The sequence below is a fragment of the Ambystoma mexicanum genome, chromosome 10, assembly GCF_040938575.1.
Source record: "Ambystoma mexicanum isolate Mex_15411 chromosome 10, UKY_AmexF1_1, whole genome shotgun sequence".
In the NCBI taxonomy this organism is placed as follows: domain Eukaryota; kingdom Metazoa; phylum Chordata; class Amphibia; order Caudata; family Ambystomatidae; genus Ambystoma; species Ambystoma mexicanum.
This window is the reverse complement of record NC_090932.1, coordinates 58,775,634-58,801,847: the sequence shown is the minus strand read 5'-3', so window position 1 is coordinate 58,801,847 and position 26,214 is coordinate 58,775,634. Positions and strand designations below refer to the sequence as shown.

The 26,214-nt window shown below is 42.7% G+C and overlaps 1 protein-coding gene across 3 annotated transcripts in view; it reads right to left on the bottom strand.

Moving 5' to 3' along the window:
- TFRC (transferrin receptor) overlaps window positions 1–26,214 on the bottom strand; it is an 858,836-nt gene that overhangs the window by 145,753 nt on the left and 686,869 nt on the right. For all 3 annotated transcript variants that reach the window (XM_069617499.1, XM_069617501.1, XM_069617500.1), the window contains exon 17: window positions 8,448–8,672. In XM_069617499.1, the coding sequence (XP_069473600.1) occupies window positions 8,448–8,672 (225 nt within the window). The remainder of the gene's footprint in view (window positions 1–8,447; window positions 8,673–26,214) is intronic.

Here is a 26,214-nt window from a genome sequence, read left to right as displayed (position 1 = left end):
CTTCACAGCTAACGAGGGAGGGATCTTTAACAATAAGTATATATTAAGGACCGGGGTCCGTAGTAAATGTTTAGCAATGTCTCTCTAGGAGCTCCGCGTAAGGCGACCATAAGCTGGGCGGAAAAAAACAATCTGAGGGACCTCGACGCGTGAGGGATTGTGGGTACATTACACGTCACTATAGGGATAGTGTTACAGACACGCCTTGTCGACGTCCCCTTTTCGACTACGAAAAACAAAATGCAATACTCCGCAGTGACCACTGGATGTCGGACCTATGCACAGCATGTGATTCTAAGCAGATTAACAAACATCAGAAATCTTAATTATGTCTGGCCCTCTATGGCCCACACCCTGTACATCAAATTTAGGTTTGTCCAAATGCACCTGGAATCTCCACCCTAAAAATTCATATTGAATGGAAACAAAAACGTGCCCAGCCTGTGGCTTGGATAGAGAATCGTTGAACCACTTCCTGTTTTTTTGCCAGAGCTACCGCATAGCATGTTGTAAGTTCCTAAAAACCCTCTTATACCCATGGGATACGGCACATAAGGCATGCCCTCACACAATTACCTTGACCTAACCTGGCGAATAAGAGCAAAAGCAATGAAAGTTGGAATTGTGGATTAAGGTATGCCAGTTAATCCCCCATCAACAGTAGTTTACAAGCAGCTTAACTGTTACTAATGGTTAGTCAAATTTGCATTGAACAAAGCTAATGACTTTAACACCGATATGTTTTAATTGGGGGTAATGAAACCAGTGAATATCGTTTTAAACAGTAATAGAGGGACTTTTTTTAAGTGTTTGACTTTCTATTATTGTAACACTTCTTATTGGGACTCAAATGATAAATTGCCATTTCACCCAAGTCATTTTATCCCTGCATTGTGTTGCACAGGATCCTCGTATTGTCTTATTGTATTAGAGTGGTTTTGTATATGTATATTTATGGCGAATGACGATAAGTCGAATAAAAGCTATTTGATTGATAAAATGAGCAACAAAACATTTTTGTGCATAGTCAGAATGGGGTCTGTAATATGTAAAGCTTAGCTGCATGAATGGACAAATAGTTATAATAAAAAGGGAATGAAACCAGTTCTCAGTGCAAGGCTCTAGCAAACTGGGTGCAGTTGGTGTCTCATAGGGCGGTGGCCAGTATACTGTATAATTGCCCCATCATTTGCCTTGTAGAGTGAAGTTCAGAAGTCTCAGAACTCAAAGGTCAGGGTCAAAAACAAAGTCATAGCTGGAGACGTACAGTTTTGCGGCAGGCAGGAGGGCAATTGTCGCCATCAAGATGGCCCTTGCCTGTCACGGATATCAACTGTTTTCAATAGGAATAAACACAACTGTCAGGGGAGGGCAGGGACCAGAATCAAATAGGCCCAAGTACAGTGTTCTGGGGTGCTGATACTTTGTAAGGGAACCAGGACTTACGCACAACTCATGCTTCCCTCAAAAAAGAATTACACGTGTCCAGGACTGTAAATAATTTCCAGGACCTGCCGGTGGGCATGGAGGTGCACAGGTGAGTGGGTCTGGGGGGCATTAGGGGGGAGGGAGAGAAGATGAAAAAAACTAGGTGAGGCGCTCCAGTGGAGACTCGTCCGGGGGTACTGCCCCTGAGGACAGGGTGAAAGGCTGGGTAGAAGCACAGCGGGTAGGCATGAAATGCAGATGGCAATGTGCAGATTCTGCTTGTGTTCTCGTTTCCTGATTAGCACCTCAGGGAGGGGAGCTGGCCAATCTATAATACAATCAGAATCTTAAAGCAAACCGCACTCAGGAGAAGAACTTTAATATATGGTATTGCATTTAGTCTGTAGATGTACAGACTGAATAGAACTATAGATCGCTACTTTGTGTAAACATCTAGTTTGACTTTGTATTCATTATGTAAGAGGTAAGAAAGTAAGACTAAGCAGAGTGGACTGTGTAGCAGGCAACAAACTGAGCAAACTAGTAATATTTGCTTTTCGCACATCTCAAAGAAATGCTCCCTGGCAGAAAAAATGTACTTCAAAATGGACCATGAACTTCTGGCAATCAAGGCAGCTTTTGTGGAGTGGCAACACTAATTAATGTGAGCAAGACAAGGATCATCGAAATCTGCTCTAAACTTATGCCAAGCTAGCTCAGATGGTCAATTTTCTTTGCCGATTACAACTTTGTGATTACATTTAATCCTGGAAGTTTGAACGGCAAAGCGGATGTTCTGTCGCTGCAGTTCCACGGAGGATAATCAGAAACCGGCCAGGAAAAAAAATCACTGATACCTTCCGAACATTTTGTGAGGATCACCACATGAAGGGCCGTGAGAAGAAATTCAGAAAATCATGAGCAGGTAAGAGAGAGTGAAAACGTTTACATCCGGCTCGAACACTATCGGCTCGAACACTAAAAGATGGTCTGCCGTTTATGGATACCAAACTATTTCTTCCCAGCAAAGCTCTGCCGGAGAGTCTTGGAGTGTCATGAATCTGCGCCTACAGACCACCCAGGTTTTCGCAGACTCTAGAGTTGGTTCTGAGACATTTTTGGTGTAGTACCATGCGTGTGGATACACAACTTTGTGAAGACATTTGAAATTTGCGCACAACCAAAGAGTCAAGTGGGGAAAACCTATGGATTGCTGGAACCACTTCATATTCCTCTATGATCTTGGCATACTCCATTTTATAGTTGACCTTCCCAAGGATCAAGGCTCTTAGACTGTTTGTGGTAGTCGATGTCCTCACCAAGGAGGGGCATTTTTATTTCCATTAAAGTTGAAGTGACGTCTCAAAGTCTTGCATAGGCTGTTTCTCGGGTTATTTCAGACAGGGGTGTGCAGTTTCTCTCCAAGTATTGGTGGTCTTTTTGTAAAGAGCTGTAGGCTGACAAGATGCCATCCAGAACCGAATGGGCAGGTGGAACGGGTGAATCAAGAATTGGAGAAATACTTTAGGTGTTACCTGCAGGTCGGAGGTGCTTGGGTGGATTTGATTTGGCTGGCCAAATTTGCTTACAACAATTCAGCTAAGGATTCAACTTCTATGTCCCCATTCTTCTGTAGTAGAGGGTTTCATCCACCTTTTTCTGTGGGAAGAGGTCAGGAGGGAGTCAGAGTTCAGCGGTGGAGGAAAGATTGGGGGCTATGAGGTCAAACCTTGCCAGAGCAGTTGAAAGTTTACAAAGTAAAGAAAACTACAAGCAATTTGCTGATAGGAAGCGCTAGTCATGTCCAGAGTATAAGATGGGAGATTGGGCATGGTTCTCTACGAAAGATCTGAGAATCCTAGGAAGAAACAAATTTAGTCCCCATTTTGTCGGCCCTTTTGAGGTTGAGAAAGTGATTAATCCAGCAGAGGTTAGGTTGAAATTATCCTTTAGCATGAAGGTGCATCCAACGTTTCATGTGAGTTTATTAAAGCCGTTACAATAAGGAACTCGAATGGGTCCCATTCCTCCTCCAGTTCAGGTTGAGAATAATTGAGGAATATGAGGCCGGAAGGGTTTTGGTCCATAGGAACGTTCTTGGGGAATCTGCAGTGGATGTGCATACTCCGCTATTGGTTGCTAAATTTTACAGGAGATTTCCAATTAAGCCTGGTCCTAGGACAGGGCAGTGGAGAGGAGGGGAGTGTGGGGGGTTTGAGGGGGAGTGTCAGGTCCAGGCCTAGGGGCAGAAGGGTATATATGTCTTACCTGTGTATGTTTGGGTCTTTTTATTATTATTTCTCAGTATTCTGACCTTGGTTTAGGCCTCAACTCTTGTGCTGCGATTAGGGAAACTTCCCCAAGCCAAGATGGAAGATAACCAACATGCTGATTGGCTAAAGTGATAACAAAGACCCTTTGACCAACATTATTAACTGATGTTCATCAGTTTTACCCCAGTGGTAGCTCATGTTTTCTGCGCTCCGTTTAATTTAGGCCCTAGAAACCCCAGCAGCAAGTTTTGGCTGTTTGTAATTCCTGGAAGTATGATAGTAGTGAATCCAGAGTCAGGAGAGCAGTGAAGGGGAAAGCAGCTTCAGCAACAGAAGGCAGCAGCTAAGTTCTTATCTGATCTTGATATCTTATTTGAGACATTTGCATAATTGAAATCAGCAGTTCAATTTTACCAAGTCTGTGTACTCAAGTGTCCAAGAGAAGTCAATGTTTAAATATAACTGTTTCCAGGCAGCGTGAAAGCAAATATTGTGACATTGACTAGCACAGGGATAGTGCCATCTACAGGGCGACCTCTTACTGCAAGCTAGCAGTAACATATATTGACTTTGTTTTCTAACTTTTGACATTTTTCTGGATGCGAGGTTATCGTGGTATTAGGAATGCAACCAGGAAATCTTTGTAAAAAGTTACTCTTATTAATTCTTGAAAACAAAAGCAAAGATTCAGGAATTGAAGCAGAGTTATGCAGAACCGTATGTGAGCAACGACGACAAACTACTCTTGAAGGCTGATGAAAGCAAAGAAACCGGAAACCTTAACTTTTAGGAGTGATCTAGACAATTGAAAAATGTTTAACATGAAGTTATAACTGCAAAATTCCTGTGGATATAGTAGAGGGAAATTCAGGTAAAGTTAGTAAACTACCAGGGAATGAAGTAAGGGGACAAGTATTTAGGATGCATAAACTAACCAATAATTCCTTTTCATCCCATGCAGATAGCCTCCCGACTTAAGGCCTGGAATCTGAACTGTTTGTTATTTTATCCACTTCCCCTTGGGGGTGTTCCAGGCTCAGCCATTTATAGCTTGATTGAGAGTAACATCTTGGAGGGACTGAGGGGTTCAGCAGCTCCCGACATTTTATGAAAAGCGACCAGACAACAGGTTTTAGAAGTTCAAAAAAGGGATGTCGACTGGGCATGTGTAACATGATCTGTAGTATGACGTCTACTGTACCCATGACCCTCACCCAACCCCCTTGTGTGTGCAAAGGTTCCTCAAATTGTCTTGTTTCTCACATGAGGGTGTATACAGCGTTTGCGTGGAGTGTAGGTAAATTGTGAGGCGGTGTGAAATATCTATGTTTTGCCCTAGAACCTTCAAATCCAAGAGGGGAGGAAGGGTGGGTGCATGTGAATTCAAGCAGAGACACCAGAAATTCGATTGCACCAAGTAATCTATGTCTCCTGAGGCTTGTGGATCTGCTTCGAATCACATGCTTTGCATAGATTAGCGAGCAGTACTTTGAGGTGTTGGGTTATTTGAAGGTAGAGCAGCAAAAATAGGTATCAACGCTTCTTGATCCTATTGTGTGTGTCACCTTTAAAATGTGCATCTAAACAGTGATGTTGTGTGAAGGTTTGAGCAGAGCCCTTGAGTGCTCTGGGCCTGAAAGGTAATGTTCTCTTGGCAAGACAATAATAAAGTTGGATGCATTTTGATATAGCTGATTTAGAGATAGGATCACCCTCTCTCCCTGCAACTAGAACTAGAAAAAAAGTGTTTTTCTGAGTGGTTTGGTCCTTTGAAGGTAATACAAGGCAGCCTTTGACATCTGGGGTATGTAGGCTTGTTTCAGCAGCATTCGTTGTGTCTTGGAAGAAAGCAGGAAGTTCCATAGATTGGTTCACATGGCACTTGGAGATTAATTTTGGAGAAAATCAGGGGGGGGGGGTGGCTGGTGGGCTGAGTAGTACCACCATGTCTTTGTGAATAATGACAAATAGATCTTGCACAGAAAGCTTGAAATAAACAAAAGTAACTTACTCCATATGGATGTGATAGCAACAAGGAAAGCAGTTTTATACGTTAAATGTTTAAGACTAGCCTTGTGCATAGGCTCAAGCCTTGTAAGCACAATATTTAAGGTGAATTTGAAACGGGTGGGTATAACTTACACCCTTGATGAATGCTTTGACCACAGGCAACTTCCACCATGAAACTTTATTTTGTGATGTGGTGTATGCGGAGAGCAGCCAGGTGCACTCGTAAAGAATGCAAGACTACGCTGGAGTCGTAAAAGATGAAGCTGTGTACTATATGTGAAGCTGAACAGTAAATCGGATTTCTGGTACGCGCTTTACACCATAAGACAAAACATGTCCATTTGTTAAAATAGCAGTGTCCTGTATTAGGCTTGCGTGCTTCTTTTAGAATGTCCATACACCTTTGGTCTAGGTTGAGATGAACAAACTCTGACCTCAGGCGCCAAACTGCTAAATTAAGCGTTTGAGGCAATGGGTGGATTTTTGTCCCTTGGTTCTGCGACATGATGTATGGGCATGGATGTTTCATTGGAGGTCAAAGACATAATTTGTAGGTGTGAAAACCATGTTTGTTGCGACCACATGGGAGCTATTGGGATCAAGGTGACTTGTTCCCGGTGTAGCTTATGGACTTTACTGTTGAGAAGTGGTGTGGGGAAAGAGTACACAAATTTCCCTGACCAGTTCATTAACAGAGCGTTCCCCTAGGACCTTGTCTGGGGAAACCTGAATGGGTAGGCTTGGCATTGTGCATTTTCTTGTGTTGCAAAGAGGTCTAAAATTGGAAACCCCCAGTTTGCGAAGACGTTGTGAAGGATGTCTTCATTCAATTGCCATTCGTTTTCAGAGGGTAGTTCTGCACTTCTGCTTCGTACGCCTCCCAGAGAATTGTGCTCCCTTGGAACATGTGCTGAGAAACATGTGTTTCAGTGCCCAGCGAAATATTCTGGGCTAGTTTAGACATCCCTGGAGAGTGTTTCCCTGTTTATGTAGAACATGGCTATAGTGCTGTCTGTTAGTATGACTGTTGCTTAAATACTTGGGCTCTGAAGACGGCTAGTACTTCTAGAAGGTTAATATGTTTTTTGGTTAACGCTCCACACCCTGTGCACAGTTTGCTGGAGAAAGTGAGCAACCCATCCTGTTAGCGATGCGTCTGTAGCGAGTGTCTTCGATAGCTGGGGTGAACGGTTTGCCCTTTAAAATGCTTTTTTTTGTCCATCACTGCAGAGATAGAACCAGAGGATGCGAAATCACTAATCGTCCCATAGACTGCTTGCTTGAGACTATTCTTTTGTTAGCCATTCTTGCATAGGACGCATGAGCAACTGTGCGTGAGGCACAAGGTAAATGCAGGAAGCCATCATTCCCAAAAGCTGTATGGCCTTTTGCATAGTTACCAGAGGACCGGCTACGTATTGAGGGATTTGAAATCGCATGTTCTGTACCCTCTTGTTGGAGGGTAACACTAGGTTGTGTCCTGTTTGAATTAGTTCTCTTAGAAATGGTTTTACGTGACTGGGCACTAGACTTGACTTTCTCGTTGATGGAGAAGCCTAATTGAAACAGAAGATTGTTGAATATTTTGTTGACAACCGAGGTGTCTCCGGTTATTAGCCAGTGGTCTAGGTAACGGTACACTGGAATGGACTGTACGGCCACCACCAAATGGACCTTTGTAAAGACCTGAGGTGTTTAGGCTATGACAAATGGTAGCACTTCGAACTGGAAGTGCTCATTTCCCTTGTTCGCAGGGAACAGGTCCAATACTGGACACACTGTTACATCTTTGTTTGGAACAAACAAACACTGAACAAATACCTTGGTTTTCTTTCAGAGGTGGTGCCATCTCCATTTCTCCCCTTTGTAGCAGTAAAAGTGTCTTCTAGAATCTAGTTATGTTATGATAACATTTTTCCGGTTCAAAGAGGATGGCAGCAAGGTGTTTCCAGGAATTCTATTGAACAGCCTTTTGCCACTGTTAACACCCAGAAATCTGAAGTTATCCCCTCCCATGTGCAGGTGAATGATATGCGATCCCCCCCTACCAGAGAATCATGGTAGTGTACCTGAACTGGGGCATCATTTGTTGGCGGGGGCAGCTGAGCCTCTAGAGGCTGCAACTTTGCCCCGACCTTTACCTCTACAAAACACTGGTTTGACTAAGATGATGTTTGCCCATGGGGACTTGGGGAAAAATACAAAGTTGCCTCAATTGCAGAGCCATGGAGGAGCAAAATTACTAATTGTTTAAATAAAGGCTATTTCACAATTTAAACAACTGAACTGCGATCAAAATCACAATTAAGTTAAATGTGTTTTGCTACCTTACCTACTGGTTGTATTATAGTTGGAAGGCCGACTATGTCTAAAAACAGCAAAGGGGAACACATGCAGGTTGTTTGTAAGAAGAAAAAAAAAGTTTCATTTCTGGGTGAAAAAACCCCCAAAATAAATAGAAAACAGACCACTCTTCTAAGGATGTTGCCTTCGAAATATCAATATTTTCTTTTACAATCTTTCAGGACATCGTCTTTTTCAGAGAAGTGGTGCCTGTAGAAGAGGATCAGTGTTGATTCCTCACTATTGAGGAGACAGTCACATTTGGAAACTGGCCCTTTTCTGCATTAAAACATTAACAGAACTAGGTTGTTTCACTCTTAGTCTATTTGACTACAAATTGAAGGAAGAAAACGTAACCATCTCTTGTAGCAGAAGTTTATACTGTGCACTTACTGTCAAGTCCTGCCTAAATCTCACAAGCTCTTTCACAAAGTCAAGCAATTCGCTGTCATAGCGCTCATAATCCAGTGGCAGCTGATGGTCATGTGAGAGGCGAATTAACATTTGGCCTGCCACCTCCGCTGCTGCGCGACATACGTCTTCCAGATTGGCCACAGCGGTCTGCAAGTATTCCAAAGTGTCCTTGTCCGTATTTAAGTAGTTGTATTGTTTAGCATTCTAAAAAACAAAAAAGGTACAATGGGTTTTATGGTGTAAACGATAAAACTTGAAAAAAAATCCCAAACTTCAAAATTCTTCAGACCTCACTTTAAAAAGTTCCCAGCTGGCTGCTCCATGCTGAAATAATATTTTACTTTTAACAGAATGGCACCAGTTACCTGACCACACCTTATTTCACAGTACACAGGATAAAAGTAGTACACAAAGGGGAAAAGTGGTGCATTAAACAACTCAATTACAGAAAGGTAATAAAATCTCAGCAAAAAAGATAAACTGTTAAGGAAACCAAACACTTTACAACAGTAACAGTTGCAACTGCCAAAAGGTACTTTCAGCTGCAAAAACTTAAAAAGAAAAGTCATATCTTAAATGACTCTGAAAATCCTAGACTACTGTCGACAAGTGTGCAACTAGATGGTGCTCACCTGTAACACTTTAAAGTACTGAGACAGGTTTGACATTTTTGACCAAGTCCATAGTTCTGAATAGGACAAAGCCTATTCAGCCTGCAACTCGAATAAAAATGTATGCACCGCTATACCAATCATGCAGGTGAACAGTCGGTCTGGCAATGTCCTCCACCCACCAGACAGGTTTGACCAAAGTCTTGGAGAAGAAATGTTGCAAGAGCCCCCTTTGCAATGCTGTGGTCGGTGGGGGAAGTTGAGCACTAGGAAAGGGTTTGAGCACAAAGCCCCAAGACACCCACAGGAATTCAAATTCTGAAGACCAAGAAGGCTCAAGAGGCCGATGGATAGCTGACAAGGCCTAAAAGGCACTAGTGCAGAGGCAGACATTGGTGCCAGGATTGTAATTGTTGCAGGGCCAGTTCCTAAAGGAGTGTATGCAATCAGACTTCGAAAGAACCGCAGCAACGAAAACTACCCTGGACACTGGATCGTCCAACAAGCAGACCCACAAAAGGTTGGGCTCTATAGGTAAGGCAGCAATGACTAAGCACAATGATGACCCTCTGAGCGACACCAAATGGTCCGGTATGGATGAATGCCTCAGTACAACCTGTAAGGCGCTTCCATGATTTGAGGCAGCTGCAGCGGTCTGAAATGGCCCTGACAGAATTCTTTGTGGGACCAGAATGCAACACCCCACATTTCTAGGTACAGTGGGATTCTGGATGACTTTAGATTAGAGCACCTGGGAAACCCTTAACAATCAAGCTGTATACCGTGTACTCAGAGCTCCTTTATGGACCTAGTACAGAGCCCACACAGATGAATGACTAACAAAGCCAAGAATAAAGCTTGCTGGGGCTTTCAAAAAAAATAATTAAAAACCACCTAGGTAACCAGTTTGCCATTCAAAAACAAAAAGGCTACCTTGCAGTGGAAGCACCAACATGTATAAAGTAAACCCTGAAACCAGCCTGTGCTAAATAATATGTTAAAGAAGTTATTGTACAACCCTCTGTCTAGGGAGTCACTCACTGATCTTAACAGGGGGCTAACACCTCACAAGAAAGGCAAGTCAAAATTCTTAAATGTAGTTAATGTGGACAGAGCGACTAGGCCCAAATACCAGGTAGGGGGTAGCTGGCTGACAAAGGTAGAATTCGTCCATACTGATCTCTTGAAAAGAAAGCACACCGATATAATGAAAAATACTTCAATTAGGTTACACGTGTAGATCTCATCAGGTCACATGTACTTGGCACACAACATTTTTAGGACCCCTCTCAATACACTGCCTTGATGTGGGACCGCTTCATCACATAGCCACCAACCTAATTAACAAAGGGGCAATCTGGGCAGACAAGAGAACCACACAACCTAAAAGCAGGTAAAATCCCCTATGGCCCAGCACATTTAAGCACAGTGTCCTGTAGACACACCCACCCTTCTAGACCAGGAGTCAGGACCAACATACAGGCAAGGGGTAGGCAGATCAGGGAACCAGACATTTTAACCTACATGTCAAAATGTTCTAAAAGCCCAAAGGACAACACTTACACCACATAAATTCAGGTCAGTATGGAGCAGGCACGGCGCTTAACGAAGTTTAGGAGAGCAATGGTGTAAGGGGAGTTTTCCTAAAGTGCACTTGAGGTAACCCTTTTATAGTATATGATCGCATAGTAGCTCATATGGATCATGGCACAGTGGTGTTTTATAATATTACACCAGTAAGAATTACTAACAGTAATTCAAGGGTAGTAGACCCAGTCAGTTATGCAGGGACACTCAATTAGGAAATCACATAGTAAACTAACCCGGTTACCAGGATACTTTTCTGAATAGCGGAACACAAATTAATGGAACAGTATAAAGCTATAACTACATTCAGGACAACCCTTGTTTATACTAGGCGAGTAAGACCTAATGTTGTAATAAACTATTAGTCGCTTTTTAGATCAATGGAACACAGATTGACTTAAGCAAGAACTTACTTTAGGATGGCACACAGCAGACCAATGTTAGTAAAATGCACAATACAGCAATTATGAATTGCACATAGCTGTTCAAGTTATGTAAAACCCAAGGCAGACTTATTCTAGACAGGCTATACAGCAGGTCCGAGGAAGTAAGATCCAGTTGGTAAACTTATAAACTTATATTCTGACAGAATAAGTAGGTGACGCCAACAGCATTTCTTTTAGGAAGTGGAAGAACCAATTCACAGGTGAGTAAAATAACCTTGTATATACACTTTACAGAAAGCCAAAACACCTAAGGATAGTAAGAATTTGTAGAACTGCTCATATTTTAGAGGGACAGTTACCAAACCAATTCCATTACAAATAAATAACTTAAAACACTGGTTGCATTTACTAGGCAAAAGGCCTTAAAGTCCTTCTTGGCGCATGTGTTCAGTGGCAGGAGGGGTTCCACTAGGCCTCTAGTCGCCAACAGACAGGTCAAGATAAGCACAGATGCAGGAAAAGTCAGAGTTCCTTAGGAAAGCTGTTCAAACAAGTATTTTACTTTAGAGTGGTAGAAAGATTCCAGAGACTTCAGAGAACCCACCATAGAGGGATTCCAGTAATGGACCAGGATGAGAGTACTCCCAATCACATGCATAAGCTGCAAAGCTTGACAGGAATCACAAAAGGCTTAAGGTAAGTAATACCCAAGCCAAGAGTACCTCAGCATAGAAGAGGCGTTTGCAGCTGGACGTCTTCAGGATCTGCAACCAAAAACCTGGTTGGTTAATACCTTGTCCTGAAGACTGAAGACATGGCACTGGAAGGGAATTTGCAGCAGGGATCAACAGGGAGGACTCGAGGCAAGGGTTTCTTTGTGGCTGGATGCAGCTCTGGGTTTGATGCCCTTTTCAGGAGCCATGAGAAAAGTGAATATCAGCCGTCCGATTCTCCTCACTAATCTGGTCCAGCACTCTGGTGTGGGGACAACAAGGATTCAAATGAAGTCTCTGTAGGCCCATTAGGATGCCACCAAAGTTTGAGTGATCCGGAAGACTCTGCACTGCGTAATGGCTTAAGGTCCCAGGGTAGTGTAGCCCCGCGAGGTCGCAGCATACTTTGGGGTGGCTGAAAATGCATGTCTTCACGTTAGGACAGTCTTTCTGAAATCCTGCCCATCTTCATCAAAACCATTCAACTGAGACAGCACAAGCCTCCACTTAGTATAAGGCTGTACCTCCAGAGTTTGTTGGTAGCAGACAGAGCAGCCAAGCTTATCTCAGGAGGGAGAGGGCTGTAGAATAAGTACAAATGAAATTCGAATACAAATGGTCCAAAGAAACACTGAAACATTATGTTTTGTAAAAATAAATGATTTATATACAAGTAGGCCCAGATAAATCTTGGGGAAATAAGTACTCACACATTATATGTAATCACAATTACATAAACACTATGGTTGAAGGTAAATATGGCCAAAGCATAAACCTTATTTGGAACAGTAGTTGTAGGGAAGTCAATCCTTTTCAAACACATTCAGTATAGGTCACACCTATTCTTGGGGAGTAAAAACCAGTGGTTATTTTCAGATTTCACTCAGTAATTCAAGGGTAGTAGACTACTAGTTGTACCGTGACGCTCGGCAACAAATCACAACTGGACAATATATGTTTTGTGACTAGTGGAACACTTATTCTAGGTACAGTAAAACCCTATAACTACTTTTGTGATAACAGGTATGCTAGGTGAGTAAAACCTAAGGATGTAATATTAAATTCCAGGTGCTTTTGAGATCAGTGAAACACAGATTGAGATGAGCAGTAACTAACTTATTTTTGGATAGCACACAGCCAACTCAAGGTACGTAAAACCCATATACTGTTTCAAGGAGCCATCGGCAATTTAGGGCAGGTATAAACCAAAGATTCTTCTTTTTTGTCTGTCTAAAACAGACCAGGGAAAGCAAAACCCAATGTTATTCTAGGTAGGTAGGTAAAACCTAATGCAGACTTATTCTAGACAGGCTAACAGCAAGTCAGCAGAAGCAAGATGCAGTTGGGGGACACTCATACAATGATCCTAACCGGAATAAGTGAAACCAACACCATTACTTTTGGGCAGAGGCACAACCAAATCACAGGTGAGTAATATACCCTTAAATCTACTTTCTGTTAGAATGGCGAAACAGTTTCTAGGGAAAGAAAGAGGTTACATATACTTTTCAGAATAGGTCAACACACATTCAAGTTAAGTAAGAATGTTTGTAACTGTTCACTCAGTTACAGTTACCAACCAACTCTTTTTACAAGGTAAGTAACCTTTAAACGCATTCTCTTTTCTAGGCAAAAAGGCAGAATCCTTCACAAGTCTTTCCCCTATTCTTGGAGCATGAGTGTTCAGTGGCAGAAGGGGGATCACTAGGGTCTAGTGTCCAACAGGCAGTGTCAGGATAGGTTCTTAAGTAGCAAAAGTCAGCGTTCCTTAGGAAGGCTGTTCAAACAGGTGAATATTTTACTTTAGAGTTAGTTGAGGGTCCAGGGGCTTCACAGAAGACTCCCTAGGAGGATTCTGAAGATCCAGCAGGATGCCCACGAAGTTTCAGCGTGATTCGGAAGACTGTGCACCACACAATGGATCGAGGTCCCAGGGTATTGCAGCCCAGCAAGGCCGCAGCACGGCATGGGATGGCTCAAAATGCCGGTCTTGATTCAAGTGGGTCTCACCAGGCTCTGGGTTGTCTTTGGAGTCCCCAGGTCGATTGGAAGGAAGAGCTACAGCAGGCTCAAGTTACACAGCAGGCTCTCCGGTCACTGGAAATCATATCGGCCGCATTTCCATCATCCTCTTCGGTTTATGTTCCATTGGACTTGTTTTCAGCTTCCAGGTTCAGAGTATTTAACAGGAACTACAGCATACTTTCTGCATTCTCTCCCTGCATTTTATGACAAGGGGCGGTCTGGTTGTCCAAACAGGACAGCCACCCCACACCCCCACCGGGATTTGTCCCATTCAGACAAGGTGGAAGACAGCTGTGGAGTTTTGAACTCCTCCCTCGCTTCCTGCCTTCACAGACAGACTGGAGTCTGGGCGGGGAGTCCGGTGGACTCCCCGCTGAAGATAAAACAATCACACAAAGGAAGTTACCACCCTGGTTGTCAGGGGAAGGAAGGAGGAAGGACAAGAAAGGCTAAAATGACAAAAAAACAAGATCGGGGCTATTTTGGTAAAATGAGTACCCTTGGGTGCCTTTACTGCAGCCGTGAGCACAGCCCACGTTAAACTCAGCAACAGGCACTTGTTGGCAAAAAGTTGTCAAAGGAGAACTTTTAAAAGACACTATGGCGAGTCGAAAAAATGACACATAAAAAGAGTAAAAAGTCTGTGGGCATGGAAAAAGGTTCCCACTCACAGAGGTAGAAGGACAAATAATGCATAAAGTTCTGGGGTTGACACAGGTCAGGAAGATTTACCATTACTATGAAAATCTTACCCAACACAGGTCGATTGGAAGGAAGGATTACAGCAGCCTCTGGTTACACAGGAGGCTCCCCGGTCGTTGGAAATCACTACGGATGTAGTTTCTTCATCTTCTGTTTCAGCTCCAGTGGTCGACTTGTCAGGAGCTTCCAGGTTCAGAGTTTATCAGGAACTACAGCACAACTCCTGCATTCTTTCCCTGCAAGAGGCAGCCTGGCTGTCGAGTCAGCACCCCCAGTACCCCCACTGGGAGTTGGTTCCAAGGTGAAAGACAAAGGGCTGCAGAGTTTTGGACTATTTCCCTGCTTCCTGCCTTCTCAAAAAACTCTGGATCCTGGGCGGGGAATACAAAGGATTCCCACAGAAGACAAAACTGCCACAGAGGTTGTTTCCGCCTGGAATCATAGGGTGAAGACCACAGAAACTACAAGCAAACATTTTAGAAAAACGGTGGCCCTTCTGTGAATTACCGAGGACAATGAGTAAAAACAACAAAACTTCAAAGGTAAAACCGCTGCCACCACCCATTCATGTAAACTAGCAATTGTAACAAAAAAAACTTCCCAGGTAAATAAGGGGATACATTATATCCCCCCAGCACTCCACATAAGATGGGGTGTGCTGGCATACTTCTACAAAATGTGAAGGGGATGAAAATCCATCTTTACTACTTGGGAAAAGTAGTTCACCCAAGTACATGAAAGCAAAATGTACAGGGGAGCCCAAAGGAGCAACCCAGCCTAAGCCCAAAAAGTTGTAGGAAACTAACTTCAACCATACACTATGGAGATACATAACATGGTCACCCATAAAAAGAGTAAAAGACTAGTTGAGGGCGGGGGGAGGGGGGGCAGATTACCCTTCACCTAGAGACATGGTAAAATAGTTACCAAGTCCAAGCAAAAGGTTTTGGGGTTGACCTGTCAGGAAGATTCATCCTAATTCTGAATCTTACCCAACAGCTGGTGGGAACTGGAACAGTCCGCTGTGGCAGCCTAGCCAGAAAAGGGGGTTTCAACGGCCAGCTTGAAGGAGGCCTGTTAGGGTAGTTTTCCTAAAGTCCACTCGAGGTAAGACTTTACAGGTCCCCAACTATCCAGGTCTATACTACCCAAAGGATCTTGGTAGAATGGCTGAACAGCCAGACTCATTAAAGGAGGAAGATGTGAGCTGTAGGCAAGTACACTGAACCCAGTAAATACAATAGTCCAAAGAAACACTTACACGTGGGATACATTACTCATCATAGTCATATTTCTGGTGCTTCAATCTGTTTAGATTCACATGCTCTGCATAGTATGACATTTAGTGGCCGCAGTCAGAGTATTACAAGATTTGTTTTTGAACGCAAAAATGTATGTTGTCAGGGTGTGTTAGAAACACTATCCCTAGTATGACGTGTACTGTACTCATGGTCCTACACGTGTCAAAGTCCCTCAGTTTGTTTCTGACATGAGGTTGCATGAAGTGTAGCATGAGAACAGAGGTGCTAAAGCAGAACAACCGTGATAACCCAGGAAACATCTATGCGCCTTCTACTCCAGCAGGGGAGGAAGGGTGGGCGCATGTGAATCTAAGCAGATACAAGCACCAGAAACAAGATTACGGTGAGTAATGTATCCCTTCTGGAGCTTGTGGATCTGCTTAGATCACATGCTCTGCATAGATTAGCGACCAGTGTCTGGAGAATGAGATGGTAAGTGAGAAGGTACAGCTGCAAAGAGATGTTATAGGACTGCTTGACCAACCTGAGAATCGGCTTTAGAGTGTGTCAATGCAGTAATGTGTGAACGTATGGACGGAACTCCATGCAGCAGCTTTGCAAATGGCTTCTAGAGGGACGTTTGCAATGAAAGCTAAGGTAGCTCCTGTACATATCCAAGAAAGGTAAGCCTTTCTTGGATAGGGAACAGCAGAGCTGTATGCACTTGACTGTCCACCTGGAGGTGGCATTCTTTGATATGTGATCGCCATCTCTTACAGGTGCAATGGAAACAGAGTTAATTTGTTTTCTTTAGTTTTGTTCACAATATAAGACCGCCCTCAGAACATCCAGTGTATGGAGGCTTCTTTCTCCATACACTGGATAGATTTTGAAAGAAGGTAGGAAGTTCTATGGATTGATTTACATGGAACTTTGAAATTAACTTAAATGAGCACTTAGGATGCGTTCTGAGGACAACCTTGTCCTTGTGTATAATGAAAAAAATGGTCTTTTAAAGGACAAAGCCATAGCTCACCAACTCGTCTTATGAAGGAGATCACTACTAAGAATGCTGTTTTAGGCTGGCCTTGTGCATAGGGTGGACCCATGAACTTGGGGAACACAACATTGAGATCCCAACCCGGGGGAGGATTGGAAATAGGGAGGGGTATAGCCTCTTTACCCCTTCCATGAATGCCTAAATAACTGACTTTCCACCAGGACACCTTGTTCTGTGAAGTGGTGTAAGCTGACAGGGCTGCCAGATGCACTTTGATGGAATTCAATACTAGGCAGGAGTCTAGTAGCTAAAGAATGTAGTGTAGAATGTTAGCTGTAGAACATTGTTTAGTTTAATGTTTGTGACAAGTACCATATCACAATCATTTCACACGATTTCTATGCTGACGACACCCAACTCTTTCTCTCTTTCTCCTCCTTCTCAACTGACCTTCACCTAAAACTCTTCCTGCATGACTGCCATTAAGAACTGGATGTCCTCCCGCTTTCTCTCTTAATACTGATAAAACTGAAGTCCTTTTCTTCCCCTCCAACTCTCTTCCCCCTTCCTCTCCTCCCCTTTCATTCATTTTCCTCCCCCCAATCTCCCCATCTCTTCCCAAGCTTGTAACTTAGGCGTTCTCTTTGACTCCTCTCTTTCCTTCACCCAGCACATTTCACTCACCTCTCGCACTTGTCGATACCACCTCTACAATAGTCGCAAAATCCGTCCCCCTCTCACTTTCCACGCTACCAAACTCCTAATCTCCTCATCTTTTCTCGCCTCTTTTATTGCTCCTCTCTTCTCTTTGGACTTAGCATCTCATCTTGCCCCCCTTAAATCCATCTACCACTCTGCTGTTCGCACCCTTTGTCTCCTCACCTCCCGTGACTCCATCACTACCTCGTTCTTACCTTGGCTGGCTACCATTTCACTCACAGCTAAAATTTTACTTTCTCTGCCTTGTCTTTAAATCCCTCCATGGTCTTGTCCTCCTTATCTCTCCTCCCTTCTCTCCTACTCCCCCCTCCCGATCCCTTCGCTCTGCTGACCACTTCCTTCTCACTGTACCTCCATCCCCCTGTGCTTCCTCCCGTTTCCGCTCCTTCCAACTCCTTGCACCCCTACATTGGAACTCACTCTCTATCACTATATGCTTCTCTACGTCCTTCCCCTCTTTCCGCACTTCGCTTAAATCCCTCCTTCTCCATTCTCCTCCCTGAAACCTCTCCCTCTACCCCCTCTACTCCCCCCTCTTTCTTCCTCTTGACTTTACTCACCCCTCTCCTACCCTCCTCCCTCTCTTCAATTTCCCTCTTCTAACTCTTCACCACGCCCTCCCCCACCTGCCTAATCCCACTCCCTTTTCCCTCTCCCCTTCAGTCAATTGCTCTTATCACTGTTTTATCGAATGATTCATGATATAATTTTGCTTCATTTGTTACATTGTTGATGTTATGTATAATGTTGTTCCACTGTACAGCGCCTTGGTGTAAAGCGCTCTATAAATCAAATCACTTCTTAAAATAGCAGTGTCTGGTGTTGGGTTTTCGTGCCTATTTTAGGATATCCATACACCAGAAGATTTAAATGGCCTAACTAGGACTTCAGGAGCCAAGCTGCCAAGTTCATAGACTGAGGGTGCAGGTGGAGGGATGCTCCCTTGTGTTTAAGCATGTTGTACGGCACAGGAGCTTGATTGGGTTGCACATCGCCAGTTTGACCAGATGTGAAAGCCAAGGTTGTCTCGCCCACATAGGAGCACCAGGATTAGAGTTACTTGTTCCTGGTGCATCTGGCACCATCTTGCTGAGGAGGGAGGGTGGGCAAGCGCAAGCAAATTTCCCTGACCAGTTCATCCACAAGGCATTTCCCTTGGACCTTGGTTGGGGAAACCTGGACGCAAAGTCTGAGCATTGCGAGTTTACGCTTGTGGCGAACAAGTCTAATGTGAGAATATTCAGTCTAGGATATCGGTCGTGTTGCCACTCATGTTCTTCTGGTAGAGGGCATCTGCTTAGAGTGTCTGCCAGAGAACTGAGTTTCCCCCCTGAACATGTTGAGATGTTAGGAATCGCTTGAGTGCCCACTTCCATATTCTTTGGGATAGCTTGGACAGAGTGTGCCTCCTTGCTTGTTCAGGTAGAACATGGCAGTGGTACTGTCTGTGAGGACTTGCACGGTTTGACCTGTGAGGTGTTGCTGAAAGGCTTGAAGAGCCATGAGGACTGCCAATAGTTCCAGGAAGTTAATATGTCCGTCTCGTGGTGCATGTCCACTGACCCTGGGCTGTGTGGTGGAGGTGGTGAGGGCCCCCCCCCAACCGACGAGCAAGGCGTCTGTAGTTAGGATTGCTTGTGCTGGTGGAACGCAAAAAGGTTTTCCCTTTAGTAGGTTGTCCCTGGACCACCAGAGCCTGCACCAAGGTTAGCGAATCAACCGCTAAGTCGTCCCACTGACAGTTTTCCTTAGACCATTGTTTTGCTAACCATTCCTGCATTGAACATATGCGCAGGCACGCGTGTGGCACCAATCGAATGCATGAGGCCATCATCCCGAGCAAGTGCATTGCTTTGCGTACCATTACCTGGCGACCAACCTTGTAGTGAGGTACTTGCAACAGCATGTTTTGTACTCTCTCGTTTGAGGGGAAAGCCAGTTCCACTTGTTTTTAGGATAGCCCCTAGAAATTGTTTTGTTTGGCTGGGGACTATATGACTTTGTTGATGGAGGAGCCAAATGTTACAGAGTGACACTTATGACAGTTCTACCGTGTTATTGATAGTACCACACACTTGCGTTACTACACATACAGTAATTTTATTTAGTTAGCAAAACACGAGATATTCTTTTAGGAAGGAGAAAGGTTAATCACAGCAGCAGAGCTTAAAGTTTCAGAGACACTTTTCAGGCCAACTAATGCTTTAAAGGTCCAATCCCCAACTATACGAAAAAGTCAGTGCAGGAGTGGATCCAAAGGCGTAAGATGTAGAACAGCAGATGTTGCTCAGGATGCTTCCAGTCTCCAGGATAGGTTTCTCAGCAATATAACGAGGGGGACCCTGCAAAAGGACTCCCAAAAAAGACAAGCTGGCAAGCTTGCGTCAGAGGTAGGCGGACACCATGGGCACACCTTCACACACTCCAGTCCCTCTGGAGCAACTTCTTGGTTTAAGGTAAGTTATACCCTTCAACCCACAGTACCTTAGGTTAGAAGAAATGCTTGTACTTGGATTCTGCTCTGTGCAGCAGCAACAGACCCAGTCTCCTGATTCCTCGGTCTGGTGACTAAAGGAAGGACTCTGAAAGGGATGTCTCACCAGCAGTAGAGAGCAGACCCTTGCCATGGATTTCTTCAATCTCCTTGGTCGTTCTGCAGTTTTGGCACCTATTTCTCAGCACCAACAAAGGACAGTATTTGCCCCGTCTATCTTCGCTTCTGGAGTCCTGCGCTCTAGTAAGGGGACGAGAGTCGGACGGTGCCTCTTATTAGGGAGAATTTAACATTCTGTGCCAATTCCCTTCAACCGTAGAGACCCCCAGCTCTTCTGCCGGACACTTAAGACTTGAGTGAGTGGGATCTTTTTCTTTTTTCTCACTCATGCGGTTTTCCCCCCAGATTTGGATTTTAGGTTTTCACTGCTTTTGGAGTCTGACAAACTCCATAGGCATCTGCTTTTTTTTTTAATTTTTATTGAAACATCGTTTCAATCAACTTTTTCAATATAAAACTTTTCAATAACAAAATCATTACATCATCACGAGACAATTCATAAACAGCTTAATAAGATTGGTAAAAGCACAATAAATTATAAAGAAAATTCATGCGTTCTGGGTTATAAATATTTCAGTACCACTGATTCAATTATAAAATTAATCTAGCTAAAACCATTTAAACAGTGTGGAATCACAACTTGAAATTTGTAGAATTAAAAATCCTCATAGAACCCATTAAAATTAAGCAATGTTTATCCTTATCTAACAATTGAGCTAACCTAGATAATATAAAATACAATTTCTAGACCTTTGATAGCAGTACATAAAAAACAGAAACCTTAAACTTAAGATAGCATAAAATACAATCACATGACAACATGGCATTGTTAGCTGCTCAAAGATTCAGTTTTAAGATAGAATTTACTGTCGCAATTACCAATGAAACATTAAAAACCTTCAGCCACAGTTCTTTCGTTAGCAATGGTCTTGAGAAAACAGCATTTTATGAAACATTTTAAAGAAAATCAACCAAACCAACACATTCTGTAATTAAATGAGCAGTAGTCTCAAGCTGGTTATCAATTACAGAATCTGCATTCAGTCGACAAGACCTGGTCTTTCGCATATATTGCCATTCCAGATTTTGTTGCTAAAAGATTAACACACATGTAGGAATGTATCTGCATAGGGTCTATCAGGGAAGTGTTGAATATACAGCGGAATCATTCAGTGCTTTACATAGGAAAGAGCCAGCTTTGTACGCATTGTAACTTCAGCAGCTATTTCCAGTAATGATCTAATCATTCCTATATAGCTTTATTTTGCTTTGTCTGGCAATTGAATTAGTAGGTCTATTTTCATATGAGCAGCTTTTAGAAATGATTCACACTGGGCTTCCCACTTTGTCGAGTATTAGAGCTGCTTTTTAAAAGTTTATTTTTAGAACCGGGTACAAGTTTTTGGATTAGGTAGTGGGTAGCTGAATTTTCCTATAGAGGGCTAACATTGACCAATGAACTGCTACTTCTAAGGATATCAATCCCATTTCGTAGCGGATTAGGGCAATTGGCCTACTTGCAGGAACTGGTAAAATCATTTTCCAATAAATTCCTTCTAAAATATCCCACTGCACAGCTTTATCAATTATTTTAGTCTGGGATCCGTACGTAATAATAGGAACAGCTTTTTGTAAATAGTATATTCGAGCAGGCAACACGGAGAATGTTCCATATTTTCTCTGGAAAGCCTTGGCTTGGATTGCCAACATTCTCATTCTCAGTAACAGTTCCTCATTATATGGTTTCTCAAAAGGATGGGAGTTAACATTAACTCCAAGATATTTATGAGCTTGTGTGTAACAAAGATTGTTTAGCAAGGACCAACGTGAATCTATTTTGGTTCTTTTTAACATGATAAAATATTAGAACATTTGACTTTTTTGCATTTATTTCTAGATTTTTTTCAGCAAATGTTGACAGGGCCATTAGCTTTCTTTGGAGCCCAATCGGTGTCATGTCAAAAACAACCAGATCGTCTGCATAAAGCAAGTACTGAATATGATCGGGCCCAATTTAGGAGAAAAAGTGCGGATATTCTTCAGAGCATTATAAAAATCACCAATATAAAAATGTAATTAAATAGCAGCAAAAAGGGCACCCTTGTTTCAAACCTACATTTGTCTCGATGGATTCTGATAAGAGGCCTTTAGTTGAGTTTAATTTTAATCGATGTATTAGAATAAAATTGTTGAATTAAAAATAAGATATACGAAGGACAATTAGCTAATAACAGCTTATTCCATAAGAGGTTTCCCTGTACTGAATCAAAGGCTTGTTTAAAATCCACAAACGCAATGTATACCAGTTGTCCCTTTTATTGCTTGCGCTTTAATAGCTGAAATTATTGTTAGATTCAATGCAGTACCAATCCCCGGAACAAATCCCGATTGATGTGGGTCCATTAGGTCTTCCTTAAGCCATTTAGTAAAATCAAGTATTAAAAGTCTAGCAAAAATGTTGCCAGGGGCATCTAAAAGCGCAATAGGGCGGTAGTTACAAGGGTTGGTTCTATCACCCTGTTTAAAAATTGGGATTACTATAGCAGTATGCCAAGAGGGCGTAATTACCTTGGTCTTAATTTTAATTTGAAAAATTTGATTTAGAACCTCCGCCCACACCTCAGGATTAGCTTTAAAAATATAGTTCGTAAGCATATCCGGAGCCCTTGACGAGATACGTTTTTTTTATTAATAAAATATCTATAGAATCAAATTTAAATTGAGATAAGTCTAAATGCTCACGTTAGAGTTTAAATCTCATTTAAAAACAAGTTTTTGATAGTGAGCTTTCCAAGCCATCTCAATGCCATCATCAAGTTGAGTTGATTTATAGGTATTCCCAGATACAAAATTAATAATTCTCCAAATCCCAGAAGCAGATTTTAATAATAAAGCTTTGAGCATTGATTCAGCTTCTCTTTGTTTCAAAGTATGAGTAATATGTCTAATTTTGTTTCTATACACCGTTTAAGACTTTTTGTGTCATACTTACATTTTTGGGGAGCCTACGAAGGGATATACGTAATTCTTTTTTTAAGATCATGGATGGATGAATTCCATTTATATTTATAAGTAAACATTGGTTTATTACCATCTTTGAGTGATTGGGCAATAATCTATATGCAATCATTGTAGAATGTCAGAGAATTCTTTACATTATCTCCAGCAAGATCTACAACTTTCTGATGTAGGCAAGAAATTAGTTTCGTATTGCATCTGATCCGGGTCTGAGCGTTTTTTGTTTCAAAGTCATCAATGAAGTTTGAAACCAGATCGACCAGATGGGGGAACCATGAAACTTGCAGCAAATTATGGTCACTAGCTTGTGTAGGGATAACTTTGAATGTAGAAACAAACTTATTCGCATGATTCGATATATGCACATAATCAAGAACTGAATGGGAGTTGGCTCTAGACCATGTTGGATGGGGTGGCAAATCTTATGTGCGTACCATTCAAATAAGAAAACTGTCATTTTCATTAGCAGAGACCACTTATCAGCTCTAGAAACTGATCTGGAAGAGCTGTTTATCAAATTCATATTAAAATCCCCTGCAATAATGGTAAATGCAATATTAGGCTCTAACAATATTTGGTCCAGTGGAGACTGTACTTTACTTGGAGACAAGGGATTCCAATAGATATTCAGAACCGTCACCATTGGAAAAAAAGGATGGTTTCTGTTTGAAGTTTGAATGATGACTGGTTGAATCCCATTATTAGGGGACACCAATTGGTGAATGGATAGCTGAGAATCGATTCCGACAGAAATTAGGCGGCCAACCGCAGGTCCATCCCTGGCCGCCTTAGAGGCCGGTACTAAGGCAACCGAATGGTCCGGCCAAACTGGGGTCTGCATCATCCAAGTTTCTTGTAGCAGTACTAAACCATACTTAATAGGTAGCTTTGATTTATGTGTTATTAGATGGGAGAATCCACGGGTATTCCAAGACACCATGGAACATTAACGAGAATATGCTGAGGCTGTGAGCTAGTGATTAGTAACAGCCCCTGTCTTGCTCTGAGCTAGCCAAGCCCCCTTTGAGGGAACCGTTTGGGGAGGTATAGATGGCACAGTTTTACAGTTACAACATTTGTGTGATTAGCCCATACCACTTCGAGGGTTCATTACAACCCATCAGCATTGGTTGAGGGTTTAAAGCAGCAGGAATTGGTGGAGGAGCAACAATATCCAACGCTAAGCCTTTTTCTAGCAGAAGGCGTCTCTGCTGCCAGACATAGTTCTTAATTATTACCCAAGGTATTGTTATGTCAACTATATCTTGATAGGCAGGCTTCGGGTAAGATACCCTGAGTGCTTTAAGTGGGGTAAGAAATTGAGGGGGGCCCTTGTTTGGGGGCGTGGCATCCAGTGTGGGCGTGGCCTAAAAGTGCACAAATCATAGTAGGGGGCGCAAACAAATATATAAATGTATGTGAGCATTTATATATTTGTATGCGTACTACTATGGTTTGTGTATTTTTCAAGCCTTCTTTTATAAACATAGCAAGGTTACATATTTCTATGTTTATAAAAGGTGGCTTGAAAGTGTACAAACCATAGTGAGTTATGCACACTTGTGTGCTTACCATACTATGGTTTGTGTACTTTTCAAACCACCTTTTATAAACAGCCATTTGTAAGATATTTCTATGTTCATAAAAGATGGCTTGAAACTTACACAATTCAAGCCATCTTTTATAAAGCGTTGAGGACGGACAAAACCTAAGGTGGCTTTGTCCCAAGGTGGCTTTGTCCGTCGACAAAGCTTTATAAAAGGTGCCTTGAATTGTGTACGTTTCAAGCAGTCTGTTATAAACGTAGAAATATTTCAACGTTTATAAAAGATGGCTTGAAATGTACACAGTTCAAGGCACCTTTTATAAAGATTTGCCAAAGGAGACCGGCACCTCAGGCTCAGTGATCGCTGCTCTGAGCGGAGATCAGAGCCCAAGGCGTCGTTCACCCTCTGGGAACTCGCGGGCTCTGTGATCTAATCTGCATATTAGATCATGGAGCCTGCGGGTTCACAGAGTCAGACCTGTAGAGGGCAAACAAAGGAACTGTAACTTCCCTGATGACCCCTCAGATGGGTGGTCATCAGGGAAGTTACAGTGACTGACAGAAGTGCCAGCCAGTCTCAGCGAAGCTGTGACTGGCTGGCACTTCTGTCCACTTGCCTAACGTTAAACTGGTGGGCGCATCTGCGCATCTCCAGTCACGCGGGATAATGCGTTGGGGGGGGGGGGGAGGATCCCCGGCAGGGCCCCGGCTCAGCCCCACTTTTTGGAGACTGGCGGGGCCCAGCCCACTTAAAGCACTGGATACCCTGCATATATCTTTAGAGTTGATGTGTCGGAGGGCAGAGATAAACTGAAAAATTAAAAATTGCCAAAAGTGTGGATCTACTTGGAAATGGGTCGGAGTAAACTGTACCATAGTAATTCTTATTATTTCATCCTGCAAATTTTCCTGACAGTTAGGTACGCCGTTTGTTGAACGAGGAAGCGATTCAGACATGGGTGCACCACGAACATTCGGATCAGCGATGGACTGTAGAGGCTCACTGGGACTAACAAGATTAGAGGGAGGAGATTTTATGAACGGTAATCTTGAAATTAGGCCATTTCATTTTTTCTCAAGAGTTCTAAAAGCCAACCCATCGTAGTTTAGATTGACACAGAACTTAGGATTTAAGGGTTGGGGGTTACAATTATTTTCATGGAAACTTTGATGAATAGCATCCTGCATGTTTGAATTATTATGAGAGTAAACTGAAAGGTTCATCAGCTCTTCTTTAAAGACAGTATCATCTACTGAGTCAGGCACAGCCATTGGAGGGTTTACATTGACCGATATACAGTTCTCCCCTTTGTGTCCTCTTTCAGCTGAGGTAATTTAGGAGACACGAGACACTCCTCATGGCAAGTAGGAGGCAAATTCTTATCAAGTTCAAAATTCTGGGTCGGATCAAGTGGAGATTTTAGATCAGAAAGATTAGCCACAAAGGCTTTAGTATTTGTTTTTTTTTTTTTAAATTTATTTTAGGGATTGGAAGGTTTTTCGTTTTTTTTCTGTTTGAGATGCTCGGAGGAAGAATTTTCTTCAGTGTACGGTTTGATAGAAGGCACCCCTGTGGGTTCAAGAACATTATCACCAACTACATCAGACTCTTTAGACATTGTAGATGGAGTAATCACAATGAT